General features: G+C 44.8%; 1 protein-coding gene across 2 annotated transcripts in view; it reads left to right on the top strand.

Annotated features, from left to right (window-relative positions):
• Window positions 1–21,574, top strand: part of MAPK10 (mitogen-activated protein kinase 10) — a 561,444-nt gene that overhangs the window by 521,349 nt on the left and 18,521 nt on the right. For both annotated transcript variants that reach the window (XM_086961881.1, XM_086961882.1), the window contains exon 11: window positions 12,295–12,372. In XM_086961881.1, the coding sequence (XP_086818007.1) occupies window positions 12,295–12,372 (78 nt within the window). The remainder of the gene's footprint in view (window positions 1–12,294; window positions 12,373–21,574) is intronic.

Genomic DNA, 21,574 nt, shown 5'->3' with positions numbered 1-21,574 from the left:
GGCTTGCAGCACGTGTTGTGCCACCCACAGGAGCGGCCTTGAAAACGAATGTCTACAGGTCGGTCATTGCGAGACCCACGTGCAGTCCTGCACTGTCACGTCGGCTGCGCAGGTATACCTACTTGCCAGCCCCTCCAACCTTCCCTTGGCTTCATGTTAGTCACCCCTATGGTAGGCCCATGGGCAGGGTGCATTGTAAGTGTAAGGAAGGACACGCCTGACCAAGTTGGCATGTCCTGATAGTGAAGTACCGCCATCTTCGTGCTTCACTATTGCAAGGTAGCCTGCTCTCCTTTGATTAGAATGGGCCGCCGGGATTATTAATGCTACGATCCCAGCTGGCTCAGAGAGCACGGTGCAATGTCGAGTTTGGTATCCCTGAACTCGGGGTTTAATTACGCATCCGTTGGTGTGGATGGTTTTTGGACTCTGGGTTCGAAAATAGCACTTTTAGAAAGTGTCTATTTTCTTGCCTAACCATATCTGGTTTCTGCTGGTCTTGCGTGTGTGTGACAGGAGCTGGGTGGCTCCAGAGGTCTGGATGAGTCAGTGTGGGATGAGTGGGACATTTACGTTGAGAGTAGGGGGAGAGTAGCTGTTGATAGCCTGCCTTGCCTGATACAATGCTGGCTCCACCTCCTGCCAAGCGACTGATGGCTCTGTGCCTGCCATGGACGATCCTAGCCCCACCTCCTGCCAGGAGGGCGATAGCTCTGCTCCTGCCAGTATCAATGCTGGCTCCACCTCCTGCGGGGCGTCTGAGGACCCGGCCCGGCTCAATGAATAGACCAGGTGTGACTACCTAGCTCCACCCACCGCAGACCCAGGATGTTGGGAAACCCCCGGCATAGACAAAGGGATCAAAGACGAAAAGGGGTATAAGAGAAGGACCCCTGAACTAGGAAATCAGATCACTTCTGACAAGGAACCCTGTAACCAAGGACAAGAAGCCTGCTGATCTAAAGGACTGCCTACCCCTTCTGCCAGTGTGCTGTTGTTGGGGGAATCCTGCAGTGCTTCTTTATTTTTGCCAAGGAACCAGGAGAGAGGAACTGTGTGTGTACTCTCACGCTTGCTAAGAAAATCTCCAAGGACTGGAAGAGTGCCAGTCTCCTGCTGAAGTCACAGGGCTAAAGGACTTCATCTGCTAAAAGTGCTATTCGCTGGAAGTGTGAATCCAGCACCTCTGAAAGGAACAGCAATCACGACGACCGGACGCTGGGCCCAACCGACGCCAGCAGCAACGCCAGTGAGTAGGAGTACGGCTCTAACTCCAGAGGACCTGGTGTCTGCCCCGCTGCTGATCGCATCAACCGTGTGCCCTCCGACGCCGTGAGCGCTGCTCACACTGGGCAACTGCATCATCGACGACGCCTGCTGAGGCCTGATCGACACCGCAGACACGACGCCGGATTGCTCGACGCCGCTGATCATCGTGTGCTTCATTTTCCTAAGGTACTGTGTTGTTGGGGGTCCGTGTGACTCCGGGCTCGACGTAGCGCTCCTCGCGGTCGACGCCGAACCTGTGGATTAACTTTGCCTCGACGTTGTGTAACTCCCGTGTGGGTTACCCTGTTGCTAAGAACTGTGTTTCCAAGAAGAAGATTTGCTTGTTACTAAAAGACTTTTATGCTAAAGAAGAAACTACCTTTGAACTATCCTTTTTCCTTCCCGAACTTATTTATTCCGATTGTGTACAGTTTTTGCCGTTATTTGGTCTTGTGCTAAGTCTTATATAAAAATACTTATTTTTATAATACTACGGTGTCGTGTCCATTTGTAGTGCATTCACTGTGTTACTGTATGTGGTCATAATTGCTTAACGCACAGCCTCTGAGATAAGCCTGTTCTGCTCTGCCAAGCTACCAAGGGGGTGAGCAGGGGTTATCGAAGGGTGTGATCCCCTTGCCCTGACTAGAAAAGGAGTGTCCCTATTTGTCAGAAGTGTATACCTCTGCCAACTAGAGACAGACGGTTCTAACAACCCCTATGATTGCTCAGGCAATATGTCACGAGTTTGGGGCGCCATTCGTGGACTAATTCACATCCCAGAGAACAATGAATTTCCCAGGTTTTGCTCACGGGTGCACACAAAGGGAGCTTGGGGCATCAATGCATTCATGGCTGCTTGTGTATTTCTTCCATTTCTATGCATCCCTGAAGGTCTTAGCTTGAATTACGGGGGTCAACAGAGTAATGATACTGCTGATTCCCTTCTGTCCAGGAGATCAGAGTTTTTTCTGTTACAGAGAATGTTGATATGCCATTGTTGGAAAATTTCCATAAGTCAATCTCCTCTTAGTCAGTCAGAGGTAATGATCTTGAACCGGTTATCCCTTCTGGTCTGGAAGGTGAGACAATGGAGGTAGGTTGTTCCACCTCTTTTTGCTGTGGCAATTTAGAATTCTAGGAACTATTCAGCCTTAAAGTACAAGCTAGGCACTGTGATTCATTTTATAGATGGTGTGCAGTCCTGTGACTCCAGGATGGATGGATGACGGTACAACGCATACTTTTACAACGCATACCTTTACAACTCATTTTTTACAACGCAACATCCATTACAACGCATTCCATTCCAACGCATGCCATTACAATGAACTTTTAAAAACTACCTTTACAACGCATTCCATTCCAACGCATACTACCTTTACAACGCATACTATTACAACGCATACTACTATTACAACGCATACCATTACAACTAATAACATTACATTGCATGTATGGTAAGTATTGGATAGTGTGGGGTAAAAATTACTATTCTAACTCTAGGGGGGTGCAACAGTAGGGTAAGTGTTGGATAGTGTAGGGGTAAAAATTACTGTTCTAACTCCAGGGGGTGCAACAGTAGGGTAAGTGCTGGACAATGTAAGGGTACTATGTGTTGAAATGGTATGCGTTGTAATGGTATGCGTTGTAATGACTGCGTTGTAATGACATGCGTTGTAGTGGTATGCGTTGTAGTGTCATACATTGTAATGGTTGCGTTGTAATGGCATGCGATGTAATGGATGTTGCGTTGTAAAAGTTTTGTTGTAATGGTAGTGGTAGTGCATTGTAAAAGTTGCGTTGTAAAGGTTGTTTCCCCTCCAGGATGCAATGCTTAATTTGAGCCAGTGGCCTGCGGTGCTCGACACAACACTTAATTGTCAACACCGGGACTCATGACAGCCAGCCACATGGTGGCGCTATTTCCCAATTTTGTGATGAACACAATAACAATCGGAAATCGCCATTTCTAACAACTTTCATTGTAGTATGAAATAAGGGCGTGTCCACAAAGCAGTCACTGTGCTCAAAGCACAGGTTGCTTTGCAATCTCACCTTAATATACTAGGCCCTAAGTATTGTATGTAATGCTTACTGTGTCCTATGCATAGTTGTAAACATATAGACACATTAGTCTCAAAAGAGACTTTATTTCGGTTTGATTCAACCATAAAAGTACACATTTCATACTGTACATACAAAAAACATTGGTGAAGTGTAATTACAAAGATAAAATTCCCTATCTACATTAGTTCCACAGAACTGTAATTCATTAATATATTAACATTCATTGATCCAGACAAATTCGCATTCTAAGAGACATTTTTTAAAATTCAATTATTTGGAGGATACTATCACTGTGCAACAATTGTAAATATAAAAAGGCTGGTCGTATTTGATTAAAATCAGGGGCCAGATGTAGGTAAATCCCATTTACCGATTTTGAAATACCGAATTTTACCGATTCGGTATTTCAAAATCGGTAAATGGGATGTAGGTACCAACATCTGGATTTTTTACCGATTCCTTACAAATTCGGTATTTACCGATTCGGTAAATACCGAATCGGTATTTGCTATTGAATCCTATGGGCCTTGAAGCCCATAGGATTCAATTCAAATACCGATTCGGTATTTACCGAATCGGTAAATACCGATTTTGTCAAGGGTGCAGGGGGTGTCACTTTGACACCCTCTAGCACCCCCAAAACGGGCATGTGTGCAATGTGGCACACAGACATGCCCTAAGGGCACGTCTGTCTGTGACATGGCACATGTGTAGATGCACAGATGTGCATGTACACAGGAATCGGTATTTTACCATGGATTTGTATTCCATGGTAAAATACCGATTCTGAAAGGCATGTGCCAATGGAAAATTGGCTACCCACATTACATTTTCGGTAATTTTACCGAATCAGTAAATATTACCGAATCGGTAAATTTACCGATTTGGTAATAATAACGATATGGTAAAATTACTGAATATGTGCCCCTACATCTCCGTAGCCCTTTACCGATCGGAAACGGCCGAAAATCGGTATTTTCGGCCGATTCCGATCGGTAAAGGGCTACCTACATCTGGCCCTAAGTTTCTTTAAAAGAACAAGCAGGTAGCGCTTACGCGGATATTCATAAAATCTACATAAAAACATAAAATGCAGCATATCCTGTGGAGACTTTCCGTCGCAGCCACAGGGTGCAGGAAGTTTATTAAAAGCATCTTTTTTTGGTCTTATAAGCAGATGATGTAACAAATTCAATATAAATCTTGTTAACAAGAACTTTTCATGGGTACTAAATGTGCTGAGTAGGTAAGGCTCCATTGTCATACATGTTTTAACCATGATATATTTCCTTACACTTGTTTTCTGTAACTCAGCACCCTCTCTCACGGCCTTCCGTCGCAGATGAAAAGACTGCTTAATTGCTTCAACATCCCCTTTTACAATTTCAGTCGGACGATCAAATAGTTAAGGGCGGCCCAGCTCACAAAAACTGTTTTTTAAATACTTCAGCCATGGGGTACCTAGTGCCTTATTATGAGAAATGAAATCATTTACAATCAGGTGTGTTAAGGGGATGTCTCGGCTCAGCCACAGTTTCAACCAGCAGGTCAATGGGCATAGGGAGAGAATATCGCTCAAATATTCTACTCCTAACTCCTCATGAACTGCAAAGTTGGAAGTGGCGGCCGGGACACACAAGAGGCGTTTTAAAAATGCATTTTCTGCAATCTGTAATTGTTCACAAGACAAATAACCCCAAAGTTCACTACCATAGACTGCAGTTGCTACTGATTTAGCATCATATAATCTCATCATTGCGAGAGTTGGCTTTTTCCCTAATTTTGAAGCAAAGTTAAAAATAGAAGCATTAACCCTAACCACACCACATCTTTTCTTTGCAAGTTGTGGACCCCATGACAGTTTAGAATCAAAAAGAACTCCTAGATAAGAGAATGTATTAGAAAATGGAATTACTTCATTATCTAGTTTGAATGTGTAATGTCTTTTTGGTCGATTACCAACTTGCATAATGAATGATTTGGAGTTATTAACCAGCAGATCTCTTTCTTCCATAAACTGTTTAAAAGCATTGAGTGACGATTGGAGACCTTTTTCAGTTCTAGATATTAAGACCGCATCATCAGCGTATAAAAGAACGGGAATACTCCTTCTCCCCACCCTAGGACAATCAGCTTTCACCTCCTGCAAAACGCTATCAAGTTCATTTATATAAAAGTTAAAAAGGAAAGGGGCTAGTATGCAACCTTGGCGCACACCCTTCCCAGTTCTAAAATTCTCAGTTACGCACAACGCTTGGGAATACCTGACATTCGCACTTGTGTTACTATGTAGATCTACAAGAAAATTAACAATCCCACTGTCCACTTCCTTTCTCCTTCATGGAACCCCAGAGCCTTCCCCTGTTCACACATTCGAAGGCTGAGGATAGGTCCATGAAGGCTAGGTGGACTGTGCCTTTTTGGGCAATACAGTATTTGCTGAGTATTGAGTAAAGGTTTAAACATTGTGTTATGGTTGATCGGCCACTGCAGAAGCCATACTGTGAGATAGACATGATGTTATTGTCCATCACCCAGTCAGAAAGTCTCAGCAGTACAATTCTCCCCACTATTTTAGCCATGGAATTAATTAGGGAGATAGGCCTATAACAGAGTGGGCTGGCCTGTCCCCCTTTTTAAAAATCTGGACAATGGTGGAAACCCCCCAGGAAAATGGGCACCTGACTCTAGCGGCTACATTGATAACAGCTTCAACAATCGGTGCCCAAAACTTGGGATCAGATTTAAAAAGGTCAGGGGGTATCCCGTCAGGTCCTGGTGCTTTACCAGCTGTAAGCCCCTCTATCCCTACCATTACCTCTCCTCTATTTACTCTGAAGGAGGTTGCCCCATTATACACTTTCTAGTCCCTCTCCTGGATCTTGCACCAGGAATGGTTTCTTGACTACCGCCCAGAATCTAGAACTATTTTTCAGGGTTTGTGGATCCAAGATCTCATTCCACGCCTCGTTCCTCAGAGAGTCTTTACGAGTGGCAGTGGCTAGTTTAAGCTCTTTGCGACACCCTTTGACTATCTCATTGTTTCGGGGATTTGCTGCCAGGGCAGATCTCAGGTTGCGCGCAGCTTAAGAGCATTCCTGATTAAACCAACACGGCCCCTCTTTCCTAGACTTCTTTGCTGGGTCTGTCATTAAGATAGAAACTTTGTCTGTTAGACATTGAAATGCAGACAGGACCTGCATTGGATTAGAGTCATCCAGAGTGCAGCTATTCATTTCCTCACTACAGGTATCTTTGAGGTTTTTATATATGAGGTCAGGAGTACACATGGCCCATTTTAGGCGGCGTCTTCCATCCGTTGTCATTACCCTGCCCATGGACAGACTGCAACTTGTATTAACCACCCAAGGACCCCTAAGGTGGATAGTCAGTGGATTGTGATCACTAAATTCATTATTTTCAATAGTGAATGAATCTGCAAAAACCTGCATTGGCAAAGTTAATAACAAATAATCTATAAATGTCCCTTTCCCATGCCCTTTGAAAGTTGGAGTATCAAAGCGCTTCATGGGATCACACAGTGCCATTGTTAATGTAAGATCATTGTCATTTAATAAGTCATTAAAGAAGTCCCCCTCCAATGTATGTTCCAAGTGCAGGCCCTCATGTCTAGCACAATGGATTTCCTGAAGATTTTTCATTAGAGGGTCCCAACAGGGGTGAACATTAAAATCACCCATGATCATTAGGTTATGTGAGCAGTCCTTTATTGATGAGCTAACATAGTCATTTAAGGTTTTTAGGTTATTAAAAGCTGTGCATGTATTAGTAGAATTATAAAAAATTGATCAGACCAACCATACAATTATCTTTGGCTAAAACTAAGCCTAGGATACCAGGGTTACTTGATGCCCTTCTTTGTATTGTGCATGTCATAGCTACAGAGATAAACGTGACCATCCCCCCCCCCCTTTGGCCTGCCCCTGCTTACTGCTATAGCAGGTACAAAGTATGCCTTGCATCCTTCAATAAAAAGGTCACACTCTACTGACCAAGTCTCTTGTAAACATATAATCTGAAAACATTTAATATATTTAATCCAGTTCTCATCTTGCATCTTAGTGGCCAGCCCGGCAACATTCCAACAAATAACATTATTTTTGTGTATTGTGAGCTGACTTGCCTCTATAGGCTGATCTACTGGAGTTTGTGCAATACTTTGACCCTCATGCGGTGGTGCCGCTAAGCTCCCTGGGAGCTGTAGTCTCACCCTGTTGCAGCCGATGTCCTTGGCGCTGCGCAGGTGAGACTGACAGCTTTGGGGACCCAGGAGCGGCATGTGCGGAGTCCTTAGAACAGCCCGTGGGTCTTCTCGGGCAAGGAATCACACCCGCTCCACCGAGGGAGCCTCTCGAATTTGAGCGCCTCCAGGCGCACTCGTGGACGGAAGTCCGGTGGTGCCTCTAAGCTCCCTGGGAGCTGTAGTCTCACCCTGTTGCAGCCGATGTCCTTGGCGCTGCGCAGGTGAGACTGACAGCGTTGGGGACCCAGGAGCGGCGTGTGCGGAGTCCTTAGAACAGCCCGTGGGTCTTCTCGGGCAAGAAATCACCACCGCTCCACCGAGGGAGCCTCTCGAATTTGAGCGCCTCTAGGCGCTCTCGTGGACGGAAGTCCGGTGGTGCCTCTAAGCTCCCTGGGAGCTGTAGTCTCACCCTGTTGCAGCCGATGTCTTTGGCGCTGCGCAGGTGAGACTGACAGCGTTGGGGACCCAGGAGCGGCGTGTGTGGAGCCATCCCAACTTCTGGAGCCAGGCTCACCAGCCAGCTCCAGTCAATCACACGCCAGACACATTAGTCCCAGTAGTGACTCCAGCACAAGTGATCCTCAGTTAGGCCCTGATTATAAGTAGCGGTGTTTCACTTGGAGTGATGTCTGCGTGGGATTGTTCACCTGCAATTCTGGGTGTTTCCGGTTCTTTAATTATGCAGGCAGGGGCTACATGCAAAAGCACAGCCTGGCCATGCCCAACCCCTGCATTAATACAGGGGCAGGAACAGTGCTCCCTTTTGACAGAATCAAGTTGGACCTGTGTCCCCACCTACGACTGGACTGGGAACTCCAAGCAGCTCTTGCAGTTTTGTCAGACTAGCCCCCGGGGACCGGGGGGTGGAGGGAGGGAGAATGCAAGTGTCAGGCACTGCTGCTTTTGTTACTGGGGACCGATATTGCAGCACCACTGCAAAACCGGCCCCCATTAACAAAACCCGCCCCCATCACTGCATACCTGACCTCCACTCTTCCTGTCTCCCGGGGAAATGCCGATGCCTGGTACGGCCATGCCGATCCTGTCCTCACTCCTCTATCCAATCCACCCAGCCCTCCCACTTACACCTTCCGGTTGCTCAAAGCAGGAAGAAAATGTAATCTTTCACTCCTGAAATTGTGAAAAAACGCATAGAAAAGCACCAGAGAGCTTCCTGTCTGCGGTCCATACCCCATCCAGGTGAGAGATCTGGTAATGAATGGTGTTTGTTAGAGGATACTGACCAGAATCAAGGATTCTGCCCTTCCAGGCTCAGACTGGCTACCAGGCGTTTCAGTGGGCTGGCAGGGGGAGGGCAGGGTTCACTGCCATTTGGGGAACGTCCGGCCATGTTCCTACTTGCAGCGCTTCTAAATAAACAAAGCAAAAACAAATGGTTTCATAGCATGCTGAAAGCATACTTTAAACCCATTTTTTTTTCCATTGTTTATTTAGAAGCGCGGTATGAAGGAGCGTGGCCAGCAGGGCCCCAGCAGCAAAACGGACCACAACCGGCAATGAAAAGCCCCACCCACCCTGATAGCCTGCTGAAATGCCTGGTGGCTGGTAGACCAGTCTGGCCCTGAGTATGCATGCACCAAAACTGCCATCCTTGATGGGGGTTATCTGACTCTTGCAACCACCTGCGTTTTTCACTCCTTCACTGTACATTTAAGTGTGATGTCTTTGCTTATATATTTATGCATCCTCATGTCCTGTGATGTAGTGCAACTTTTTTTCTTTTCCTTGTGTTTGTAAAGCGCTCTGATACCCACGGGTCTAGCTAGCGCTATATTAAACTTTATAAATAAATACAAATAAATAAATAAATGAAGCAGGACCCTAGTCTGCAATTGCTCCCCTCCCAAAAATGCTCCAGTTTACTTTCTAGTTGTCATAATCTGAAGTTCTACATTTGTGAACAAAGTGAAAGAAAACCAAATCAGCAGCAATTCCCTTGGTTGAACACACTTGGGCCCTTTTAATCAAACCATTATTTCGCTGCGGTTGTAGTGGATCCAGAATATACGTCTACCGAGGGGTGTGCTGTTCACTGAGAGCAATATTATCATATTGGCTTGGCATCCTACAATGGGAAGTAACATGGTAATATCAAATGCTTTGCACCTATTCTGAGGTTAGGAATTCGGAATGTTTTGTTTTCACAAAAGTTCTGAGATGTTGTACTTTTTATAATCGAAATTGAGTGGTTAAGAAAAGACACTGTGGGCGAGGTTTACTAATTGGTTGCATTGCCCTAGCATCGCCCAAGGTGATGCAAGGCAAGACAAGCCCTTAGCTAAGCCACTTTGTGAGTCTTTGCGTGGTTTAGTAAATCCACGGTAACACAAGCAGGGCATTTTGCTGCCTTGTGTTACCTTGAACTGGGGTTGCTGAGTGAGCTAAAGAATGGTGATGGATTAAACCCAGATCTGTTGACTGGGGGTGAGTGTTTGATTTGCTCAAACGCTCTGTTCATCATCGCCTTTTGTATCGCTTTGCAGTTGGGAAGCATTCCATGGGTGCAGTGTGGGTGTTCCCACGCATACACTAATGGATTTTGGTGCATTCCCAAATTTACAGAGTTGTAAACCTAGGACCTCGTCAGAATGGTACGCCTCTCATACCCAAGTGTAACTAGGAGAAATATCTTTATTTGTTTCTCCTTGTTACTTCCTTCTCCTATCTGTGATGCATTTCGCATAAGTCATAGAAAAAGGAAAATGCATTTAAGGATTGTTTTTGTGCAGAAAGGTATCCCGTCCTGTACAAAACTATCCTACTTGTAACGCAGGCAACCTCGCACCATAGTACGTCATGAGGAATTGTGCCATATCTTTGCAAATATGGCGCATTGTGGATGTCTTCCTTTCACGCAACGCAGCTCAGCATGTCGACTTGCTGTGTAAATCTGCCCCTGGGTGCAGTAATTCATGTACATCTTGGAAGCCCGAATCAAGTGCAAATAGGAGTTTGCACGTGAATCGGGATTCTTGCACCTCTTGGAATGAGGGCTCTGCACTTTTCTTAAATGAGGGACTGAGGTTAGTCGATATCAGTTATTCTTCACAAGCAAATTTTGGATTATCTTTCTTTAGTTAACTTCTTCTGGTTTTTCTCGTGTAATTCCCTCTGTCATATATGAGTGTATTACCGAGTATGAAAAGGGTAATTAGTGATCGATAATTGCCATGATCATGTGTGCTGCCAGTTTGAGAATGTATCCATCCTCTTCTATCGACCTGGAACTCCACCTCTCGCCAATCATTTCTCATCTCTCTGCCTGCAAATGGATATCGCTAATCCCCCACTGAAAGACATGATACATAAACTGCACTTGGATCCATTTTGCACTATGTGCTCCCGATGTAGGGTTACATCTGGGTTCAAATGGAAATACGTGAGACATTTTGAAGAGTGCCCTCCTCCAGCAGCCGGTGCCCAGTGCCTATGTGTGCAGAAGCCGATGCAAACCCATGCTTACTAAAAGTGCAGTTTGTGCAAAGAAGATAGGCACAGAGGGGCTAATTTATGAGCCCTTGCGTCACTTTTGCGCTACCGGTGCATCTCTTTTTGTGACGCACCAGCGGCGTAAAAAATATGCCTTGTTGCACCATATTTACAAAGTGATGCATCTAGGTAGATGTGTCACTTTGTAAACCCCTGCGCCACATTATACCTGCGCCAGGTATAATGTATGCAGGGAGTCGTTCCGATGTAAGAAAGGTTTATAGAAGTGACGCAGTAAAATCTATAAGATTTCACTGCGCCACTTCTGGGATGCAAATGCGTCAATATCTCACGCCTGCCTCATGGCAGGCGTAAAACTGAGGCAGGCACATTTCACATGGGACTTGCTCATGTGTAATGACCCACTGCTAGAGTTGCGTCACTTTTGTGACACACTCCAGCAATGCGTCATTTTTTCCTACAGATACGTCAGAAATACTGACGTATCTGTAACTCCTTGCAACATGATGCGTCATATTGTAAATATGACGCATCTTACATCGCAAGGAGGGCACAATGAAAAGTGACGTATCGCTGTTTTCACGCAGCGATGCGTCACTTTTCATAAATGAGGCCCAGAGTGTATTTTGTGATTTTGTGACAGCTTCATTTTATGTAAAAATATAACTTAGTATGTGGCACAACCAATATGTATCGGATCAATCTAATGTTTCCCTTACATTCTTTGCATTCCGTTTCTTAGTTCTATGTGTGTTGGGTCAAACTGGGTCCTCTTTTCTCCACCTTCACGATTACACACTAAATTAAGTACTAGTTGAGGAGTTTTGTGTTCTCTAGTTGTTTTAGTACTGGTTTACCTCTATTGTTTATGAGCCATCCAAGTCTTTCTTTTATTTGTCTATGTGTACACATTTTAGAACAAGTACCTATTTGCACTTGTGCCATTTGCGACAGTTGACTAATTGTTATATTTTGATGCACAGATTTTGGCTCTGCAGTCCCATTCAACCGAATTTTATTTTATTTTCGCAGTTCTTTTTTTCTACACCCGAATTGATCATTCTGTATGAGGACATTTTTACAACGAATTTCACTATCATTCATTGCTCAAACTCTCTATTGCATATTTAAGATCTGCTTTTTCATAACCCATATTATTTCGCTCCTCATTTGAAACTCTGGATACCCACTTTCCTTCTTCTCTTGCTTCCTTTGCACAGAACTTATCTACAAGGAAGTTATGAACTTTGAAGAAAGGACCAAAAATGGTGTAGTAAAAGGACAGCCTTCTCCTTCAGGTACTGGTAGTAAATACCCTTACTTTCACAGGTAAACCACTAACACATTGGCTATTTGCTGATTGCGTCTCTTCTGTGGGACTAGGCCCCAAATATCAGAGGACGCTTTGGTTGTTGCACTCCTTCAGGGTCCTGAAGATATCGAAAGCATGTCTAATGTTGATGGCCCTGTGCTGAACTTCTTCTCCCATAGGGAGTTTAAGAGATCTTCTCTGGACTCTTAATGCACCTCTCTTTGGAATGTCTTATGCTTGTCTCTTGACTGTGTCCACTGTATATTGCTTGCCTCAGCCCTTTCTTTGATCTTCTGGTGTTCTGGACCATCCGCCTGAGTACACTAGTGCAATAAAACATAATTAAATAAAAATAAATTGTACAAGAAGATAACTTGAGGACATTTTTCTAAAGAACTGAGGGGCATATTATCAAGGGGGTTTACCTCCGCTTTTTTGGCTTTAAAAGCCAAGAAAGCAGAGATAAAATTATCTCTCTATTACCTAGCTGTCGCTAACACCAGTTAGCGACAGCTAGTAGGAGATAGCGGCCATCTTGGGCCCCGCTTTCCATGTCAGTGATATTTATCACTAATGACATGCAAAGTGGGCGTGCCAAGATGTTAGCGACTGGAAACAGTCGCTAACATCGCTATCTCCTATTACCAACTTTTGGAGATATTCGCGCTAAGCGCGAATATCTCCAAATGCTAACACCTGCCCCTGAGCAGTTCTTAGCCATGTTATCCAATGATAGGTGGATAACATGGCTAAGAGCATTAGCTTGGTAATGCATGAATATCGCTGACTTTTCAGCTATATTCATGCATTTTGGCCGATTGTTATCGCTTAGGAGATATACCTTGATAATAGCAAGGTTCCTTATCGATAAAAATCGCTGCAGCTCGGTGATAAAAATATCCCTGCTAAACCAACATAGCGATAATTATCGCTAGTTGTTGGTAATATGCCCCAGAATGTTCATCGCTAGAGTGTGCGGGAGCTGGCAAAAATATACAAGAACAGGTGTGTAACAGTAGCCCCCTCAGAGCTGGGGACCCTGGGCTCCATAAGGGCCCCTCCTGCACTGTGCACAGGTGGCAGGTCCTTGGCCTCAGAGCTCCTGATTAGATCCGAGGGTGGGAGAGGCCCTCGATGTACTATGCATGGTGTCCCCCTCGTTATGCCACAGTATAGGACCAGATGTATGAACCCTTTTTGCAGTCCAATTATGTTTGCAACGCAAAAAGGATTTTTATGATGGATCAAACCTCAATTGCTATTTGGCAACACATTACCGAATCACAATTTGGCAATTTGGGTTTTCGACCAAATATCAATTTGGTATTTGGAATTGACGTGTTTAGGTCATCCCTTTCCAAATGCTGAATTGGAATGGAATGTATTAATTTATGCACCCCAATTCCTGTTACAAAACATTAATATTTTACCACCTCCTTCAAGAAAGTGGTAAGCCATTCGCATCTGGGAAGGGGTCCAATGGGCTGCTGCTTACTCTTAAAAAAAAATGACACTTTCCATTTTTTTTCGTTTACCTGCATCCCGTTTTTTCTTCAAGGAAACTGGGCTGCATTTAATAAAAACAAATGCTTTCTTAAAAAGCAATCACAGATATGGTGCTCTACTGACCTCAACTGTCCACCATCACTTTGATGGCTGGGATTCCTAGTGGGTTACAGTTAGCAACTTACCTCATTATTATTCATGAGGTCGGTCGAATTACAACCCACTACAAATTAGTAGTTTGTGAACCTACCTATAAGCACATAGGCCGGTTCGCAAATCAACACAATAGTCACCAAAATACTGGTCAAAAATTGCGACTAGTATTTTGTGACCAGTTCTATGTACATCCAGCCCAAGGTGAGGTAAGGCTTCTACCGATTGCCCATGGGGTTAATAAACCTATTACAAAGAATAGTAATTTTAAAAGTAGTTTGGACCACTACATCGTTCATGAGCTACTTACACAGCAAATCTTTTAAAATACACTTTTCTGAAAGAAAGCAGTGAAGTGGAGGCCGCATTGAAGACGAAAAATGAAAATGTGAATATGTTTACCGTTTGACAATGCAGCACACATAATAAATTACACTTAAAATATTCTTTCTCCTAGAAAATATTGATTATATTGAACACAAAATAGTAATCCGTCATTCGGCTTTAGAAATGTTAACTCCCATTCTAAAATGTGTTTTTACGAATAGGCCTTGTCTTCCCCCTCATATGCCACTAGATGGCAGAGTGAGCTAAGTAACTGAAAATACAATTAAGATGACCCGAGTTAAGAAGATGGAATCAACGTAGCACCGCAGTGTTCCAGCTTAGTTTAAGTTGACTAACATTTAATTATCTGACAAAGGTTTAAAATGGAATTCATATTAAGAAAACAAGTCCAAAGTATGCTCGCATGGGAGCACGCATTGTTAATGGGGAACTTCTTTTAGTACTGCTGAACATGATTGGGTTTTAAAATGGAAGTGGTTGTATTTATTTCCTACTTTTCTGTGGAAAAAATCTGGGCCCAGAATTTTTAATATTTTGCGCCGAGTTGTGTCACTTTTGTATTGCAGACCCGACCCAAAATTCATTTTCATTAGGCCTTACATGATTGGAGTGTAGGCGATCCTGTGCATTCACCAATTTATTTTTGATGCACACTCATATTTTCAAAGATATATAATCCAACAGAGGTGCAAGGAGGAGAAATATCTCATTTCCTTCTCCTTACTCTCTCTTACATGAGTGTTCTAAAGATTGTTTTGTGCAGGAAGGTATCTATTCCTGTACTAATCAGTCCTACCCGTAACGCCATGGGACAAGGGTGGCAGCGTTAGCGGTAGGCATCCCAAGTGCTCTTGTGCATAGAGCGAGCTGAACAGCGCCATATCTTGGTAAATATGGCATTTTTCTGCTCACTCCTGCCCACACAGCTCAGCAACTTACCTTTCAGCGCTGCTTTGGGTGAACTATTGGTAAATATGCCCCCTGCTGACAACACAATTAATTTCATGTGTATACAAACAAGCGAGAAATTTGAACCCCATCGAGTCACATCTTGAGGCAGATTTACTAAGGACTTGTGTTGTCCTTGCATGACACAAGTATTCGCAAGCAATGCAAGTCCTTAACTGGGATTTATTAGGCCCCACAAACCCACTTTGCATGTATTTGTGTTGTTTAGTAAAGACGAAGTAATGCAAGGCAGCCCATAGGGCCGCCCTGTCATACTCTGTGTTGGGTCGGTGTTACTTAGTTGGAGCATGGGTGTTCCCATGCATCGATCCTTGCATTTGGACGCAAACCCAGATTTACAAAGATTTATAAACCTGGGTTTGCACCAGAATGCTGCACTACCCAACAGAGGCGTAAGGAGGAGAAATATATCTACTTCTCTTCGTTACTTCCTCTTTCCACTTGTGCTGCATTCTGCTGCACACAAGGAGGAATATGCCTCTAAGGACTGTTCTGTGCAAGAAGGTGCTCCTTCCTGCACAAAAACAATCCTGTCCACACCTTGCACTGTGGTGCTAGGGCGCCTGCATTAGTGCTAGGCAGCACACAGTGCGCCACCACAAGGAGGGAGCAGAAATGTTCCATATCTTTGTAAATATGGAACCTTTCTGCCATCTCCCTTTCTTGCAACGCAGCACAGCAAGTTGCATTGCTCTGTTGTGTTGTGTGACATAATGGTAAATCTGCCCCCAATGTTCCACCCAAGACCCATCACTTCTAGATGTGTTAACTCTTACATCAATGGACAACAGACTTTTAAGGCCACCCCTCCAGGTAGATAATTACCCTTGTTCATCCCAAAAATGCCAAACATAAATTCTTATATTTATTTGCTATAATATTATAAATAATGAATAATAGGCACATTTATAAAGCGCATGGTTACACTCGGCCAGTGTGTCCCCGCGCTGCGGAGCAACTGCAAGAATTCCGCACCCGACAGCCTCTCTACCTAGTAATCCTGGGGAAAAGATACGTTTTCAATTTTTTTCCTGAAAAAGCTCTCTCGGGCCTCCATCCGGAGGTACACGGGGAGTTTGTTCCAGTGCTGGACAGCCAGCAGGCGGAAAGAGCGTCCACCTATCCTAGCTTTCTTGGTGGCAGGAACACACACCAAACCCACACCGCATGATCTTAGTTGGTGTGTGGACATAGGGGGTGAGTAGCTCCGACAGATAGGAGGGGGCAGTCCCCTGCAGGATGCGATGGCAAACACACATTGCCTTAAACAGGACTCTCTACCTTATCGGCAGCCAGTGGAGTGCAGCCCACGCTGCCTTCGCCGAGGCCCTCCTCGGGCGCATAAGAACCACACGCAAGTTCAATCAGTTTATGGTACTTGGGGACACACTCTAACATGGGGGTGGAAATGTGGTCTTAGACCAGAGCAGCTGACTTTGGAACTGGGGAACCTGGGGACAGGTTTATCACAGGGTTGCGTTGCCCTTGCTTGACCCAAGGTGATCAAAGGGTGAAGCAATCCTTAAGTCAGATTTGCCAAGCCACGCAGGGCCACCTATGAATATCTCTAAGATAAGGGAATTTCAGGACAACCTCGTCACATTTTCTGCATTGCGTCACTAGGGACATATAATAGTTGCATAATAACTGTTTCACATATCTCAGTTGTTTCTTTTGACAATACCATTTTACTTTGTTTCAAAAGCTGTCTTAGAACTGCCAAGTTCTGTGACAGGTTTAGACCAGGAGAAAAGGCCTCGCTTTTTCATCAACATTCCCTTTCTTGTTGGTTTTGGGCTTGTTCGGTTTTGCTGCATAGAGACAAGATTTCATTGACTTGGGAAGGATGCCAGAGTAACATAAAAGGGCATTGAAAATAAATGAGTGATGACAACTTTCACAACAATAAAATCTATTTCGCAGAAGGATGGCCCAATTCAGATACAAAACACAGAACAACAGAGGGTCTTGTTTCGGCCAGACTTTAAAACAGTGACGTCAGTTTAAATTTAAAACAAACTGATCAGACAAAGGCCTATGCACTTAGATCCACGTAGGTCAAGTTGTGCATTGCAGAAGTCTGTATACAAAAGGCTTGAATGTGGCCCAGTTGAACCACGCCTTATGCTGACCCTTATGAATATGTATAAAGTAGCACACACCATGCCCTCCAGCATAATAACGAGTCATCAGCCCGTGGACATTAGCATGGGTTTTGAAAAATCCAGAAGATAGCCTGGCCTTGGATTTTCCATAAATGAGAATCTAGCTACCTTTTCTCTTTGCAAGCGGTAAAAAAATGGAGAATATCTTTCCTCATATGAGTTCCATTTGCACCAACCTGGAGCTGGCATAAGAGAAAGGAGGTGACAAGCGTATGTAAAGAAAGCATCTCCCGCATGAATGAGGCGTGCTCTCTGATTGTGCCAGGCCACTCTTCCACCCCCTCCTCTCTAAGCGAATTTGCAAATGATGATTTCTCTATACGTGTGTGTGCACCCCTTCAAATGTAAACCCACAACTGCCTTTCCTACTAGGGGTATGCGCAGCAAATTTTTTAATGGTGTAGGTTACAAAATAGTTTGGCAACTTCACAGACCCGAAATTTTTGTTCCCATCAAACTTCCATTTGCAGTAGTGTCCTGCACTCTTACTGTAGTGGAGATGCACTTATTTTGGATTGAGTCATTTGTGCGTTGAGGAACAGGGGGCTGCCGTTATCATCAAAGTCAATGTAAAGCATCAGCCATAACCCTGGATGAAGTACTACGCTACACATGCGTAGTTTGTGAAATTTGCACTACTTCGCACTACGCGAATTGCATGTAGCACAGTGCAAACACGCGTAGCGTAGCATAGCGTAGTGGTAATTTTTTGCTTGCTCGCGGTCCTCAACGTCAAGTTGGTGACCGCGAGCGAGCAAAATGACATCCCGTTGAGACTTTTTCCTCGTTAGCGATCAGCAAAATCAAATTGCCGATCGTGAGCGTGAAAATCAAACCTCCCAGCGAGATTCTCAACGCGGGGAGGTCAGGTTTCTCATTGCGAGTGGTCGTGTATGATCGCTATGAGAAACTACCAGTCCACGTTGAGAGAGCTGCAGCTCGAGTAGAAATTACTCGAGGGACAGAAAATGACTGCTTGTACTGTAAAAGATGCAGTTTGCACTGATTGCACGGTGCGGACAAGCATCTGGCACTGTGCAATCAGTGCAAACAGCATTTTGCACAGTGCACTACGCAGTTCGTGTAGCTCGCGCAGTGCGAAGTGCACTTCGCATAACTACGCATAGCGCTACTACTCAAACTACGCCCAGGGTTATGCCATCCATCCTGGCTGAGCATAAAAGCACAGTGAACTGGAAGCTGCAGGGGTCAATATGCGTCTCCTGGGATTGCACCTCCAAAGCATCAGCCAACTACCCTGGATGTGCGTAGAACCACCATGAACTACATGTCACTTCCAGGATACTGCTTCACCTCCAAAGCATCAGCCGCCCATCCTGGCTGTGCCTAGAAGCACAGTGAGCTCCACGCTAGCACCCGGAAGCTGCAGGGGTCAGGATGAATCTCCTGGGATTGCACCTCTAAAGCATCAGCCGTCCGTCCTGGTTCTGCATAGAAGCACAGTGAGCTTCCCTCTACCCTGCCCTGTGGAGTTTGCCAAGTGTTCAGATGCACCTATTGAGATTGTACCTCCAAAGCATACGTATGTACTGTGATTCCTGCAGGTGTAGAACGGGGTAAATAATTAGCCTAGATTGTGCCTCATGCGTGCTGTGCATCCACTGACCTCAATTCACTGTCTGTGATCAGTATATCCCCTGGACGTAAGGCCAGTCTCTGTAGTGCCATAGCAAAGCATGACAGGTGACCACCAAGTTTGGATTGGCCCTTCAACTTTTCAACCGAAGGCCAAACGGCCACTGACCAAACCCAGCGGTGGCACATTTTTCATTTTAATGGGCAATTTTTGGGTAATTTTATTTATTTGCTAACTTTGCTCAGGCCCCATCTCTTTGTGGGAATGTGGCCATGGCTGAGCCGTCCAAGGGGGACGGAGACCACACAAAGGAATGCAAGGATAGTGCTTGTGGCAAGTTTGAAAGAGGCATGGGCTCATCGCCATGTATAGAACCATGACAATAACAGGGAGCCCACCTGGGACGCCACAGCATGAGGTCTGCCTGCTTTTCGCTCCCTCCATCCCTGGCTCTCTCCTGCACAGAGAGGCCTTGGGTGCTGTTGAGCAGCTCAATTAAGACTTCCTCCCTTATATGAGAGAAGTGGGCACCAAGTCCTGAAATAACCCACCCCACACCGCATGGATCTTTTCATTTCCACCCCAAGTCCATTCACCTAGGCCAGGTAGCAGCCAGTCCCACTCCCTACCCCCTAGATCATATCAAAGCATGTGCATTTGTTAAGCGCTAGTTCTCCAATAGCAGATGTTTATTGTTACTCAACTCAATTATGCTAATTGTAGCAACCTCAGTAGAATGAAAGGCTGAGTGTACCCACTGGGATTCAAGCCTGTGGCCACGAGGTCAAAGACAGACCCCTGCAGTGCATGCATTAACCCACTGCACTAACAAATGCAGCTTCTTTTCATGACACACTGCCCAGAGGGTGGCAACCTCACAAGGCAGAGGCATCAATGCACTTTAAAGCATGTAGGCGGCGTACACAGGTTATTCCAGGAGAGAGTATCAAACTGCCTCCTGCTCACTGCCTACTGCCTGGAGGAGGACTTACCTGTCCCACCCATTGCCTCACTGACCTGCTAGAAGCCATAACGCATGGATACCTACAACCGAATGCCTTGAGACCTCACCTGCAAGCTGCTTTTCACACACTGTCAAGTCATATTTTGCTGCTGAGATGTTGCTGGCATTGCTTTTCAATCCAGTGCTTAATTTGTAAAATAATAAGTGCCAGGGCCCTGACCAGGAGGCCACAGCAGCTTGCACCACCTGTTGCCCTGTCATCACTGCCAGTGACGGTACCAAAATAACTACTAACCATCTTTCTTACCTGCAAGTGCGACAATTCAGATTATTCCAGGTCCCCAAAGTTAAAGGAATTGATGGGGAGGCAAGTATTGGTATTTTTAGGGCTCGCGAACAGCCCTTTTGTAGGGGGTTTAAAAATGGACCTTGAAATTCCACACAGCTGTGCATTCTTAGGTCCATTTTGATTGGGCTTTGCGTGCGTGCTGTTTTTAACAGAACACGCAATAGGCCATAGGCAGTCTCATAGCTCCACCTATGGCCTATTGGTGTCTGTTACGCGCACCAAAGCCCACATGTGTTCAATTATCGCGGCCAGACACGGGCGCAATAATTGAAGACATATGCCTCGTTTAATGTGTATTGTATTCATGAACAACTGTTGTTCTGCTCAGCTCTAAATTAGATGACCAGCGCCACCGTGTGGCAGAGTGTCATAAGTATGTGTTAAGCACTGCCTTTCATTCTTGGAGCCCTTACCTGGCACTGCCCACCCAACCACCTGAGGTTACCATCTTACCCAGCCAGACATGGTGGCAGCTGAGTATCAGCCTTTGCTCAAGTTAGACCAGGCCTGACTGTGGTAGGTCAGTCTTCAGCATAGCCCCATTTGTCGCTGTGTGGAGTTTGACATGGGCAACAAGTTAGGCAGGTCAACACTCTCTTCACAAAGCTTGCCCCTGCCTGTTGTGCCCTGGACGTTCTGCCAGCTGCATCTTTGTGAAAGCCAACCCCATTTGCGCCAGCAAGCTCCCCTTCCTGCTCCATAGGATTTGAAATAAAGTAAGACTGTTTGTAAGTCCGGGCTGCTCTGACTTTTGCCTGTAAGTGAAGCAATTATTTTAGCTTGTGAAGATATGAAAGACGAAACATTATTGGTGTACATCATGTAAAAGCTAATTATGCGTGGAACAATGTTATTTTTTTCATTTCTCTGCTAATGTTAAGGTAGCTGTATAGTGAAATAATTGTCTTTTTTTAACTTGGAAAGGCTTTGTTCTTTGCAATCCATATGCTATTTTGTTTGTGGGGAATAAATAATGTCATATTTATAAATGCATGTGCCACAGCCAAGAGTTAAAACATTTCATTTTAATTCCCATGATTGATAAACTCTTCTTTACAGACACTGAGCATGTGGCGTACAGAAAAATCCAGGAAATCTCTCTTACTCCGAGTCTTAACCCTAATTTAGGCATCATTA

Source organism: Lissotriton vulgaris, chromosome 3_1 (genome assembly GCF_964263255.1).
Source record: "Lissotriton vulgaris chromosome 3_1, aLisVul1.2, whole genome shotgun sequence".
Lineage (NCBI taxonomy): Eukaryota > Metazoa > Chordata > Amphibia > Caudata > Salamandridae > Lissotriton > Lissotriton vulgaris.
This window is presented reverse-complemented; position numbering and strand designations above follow the sequence as displayed.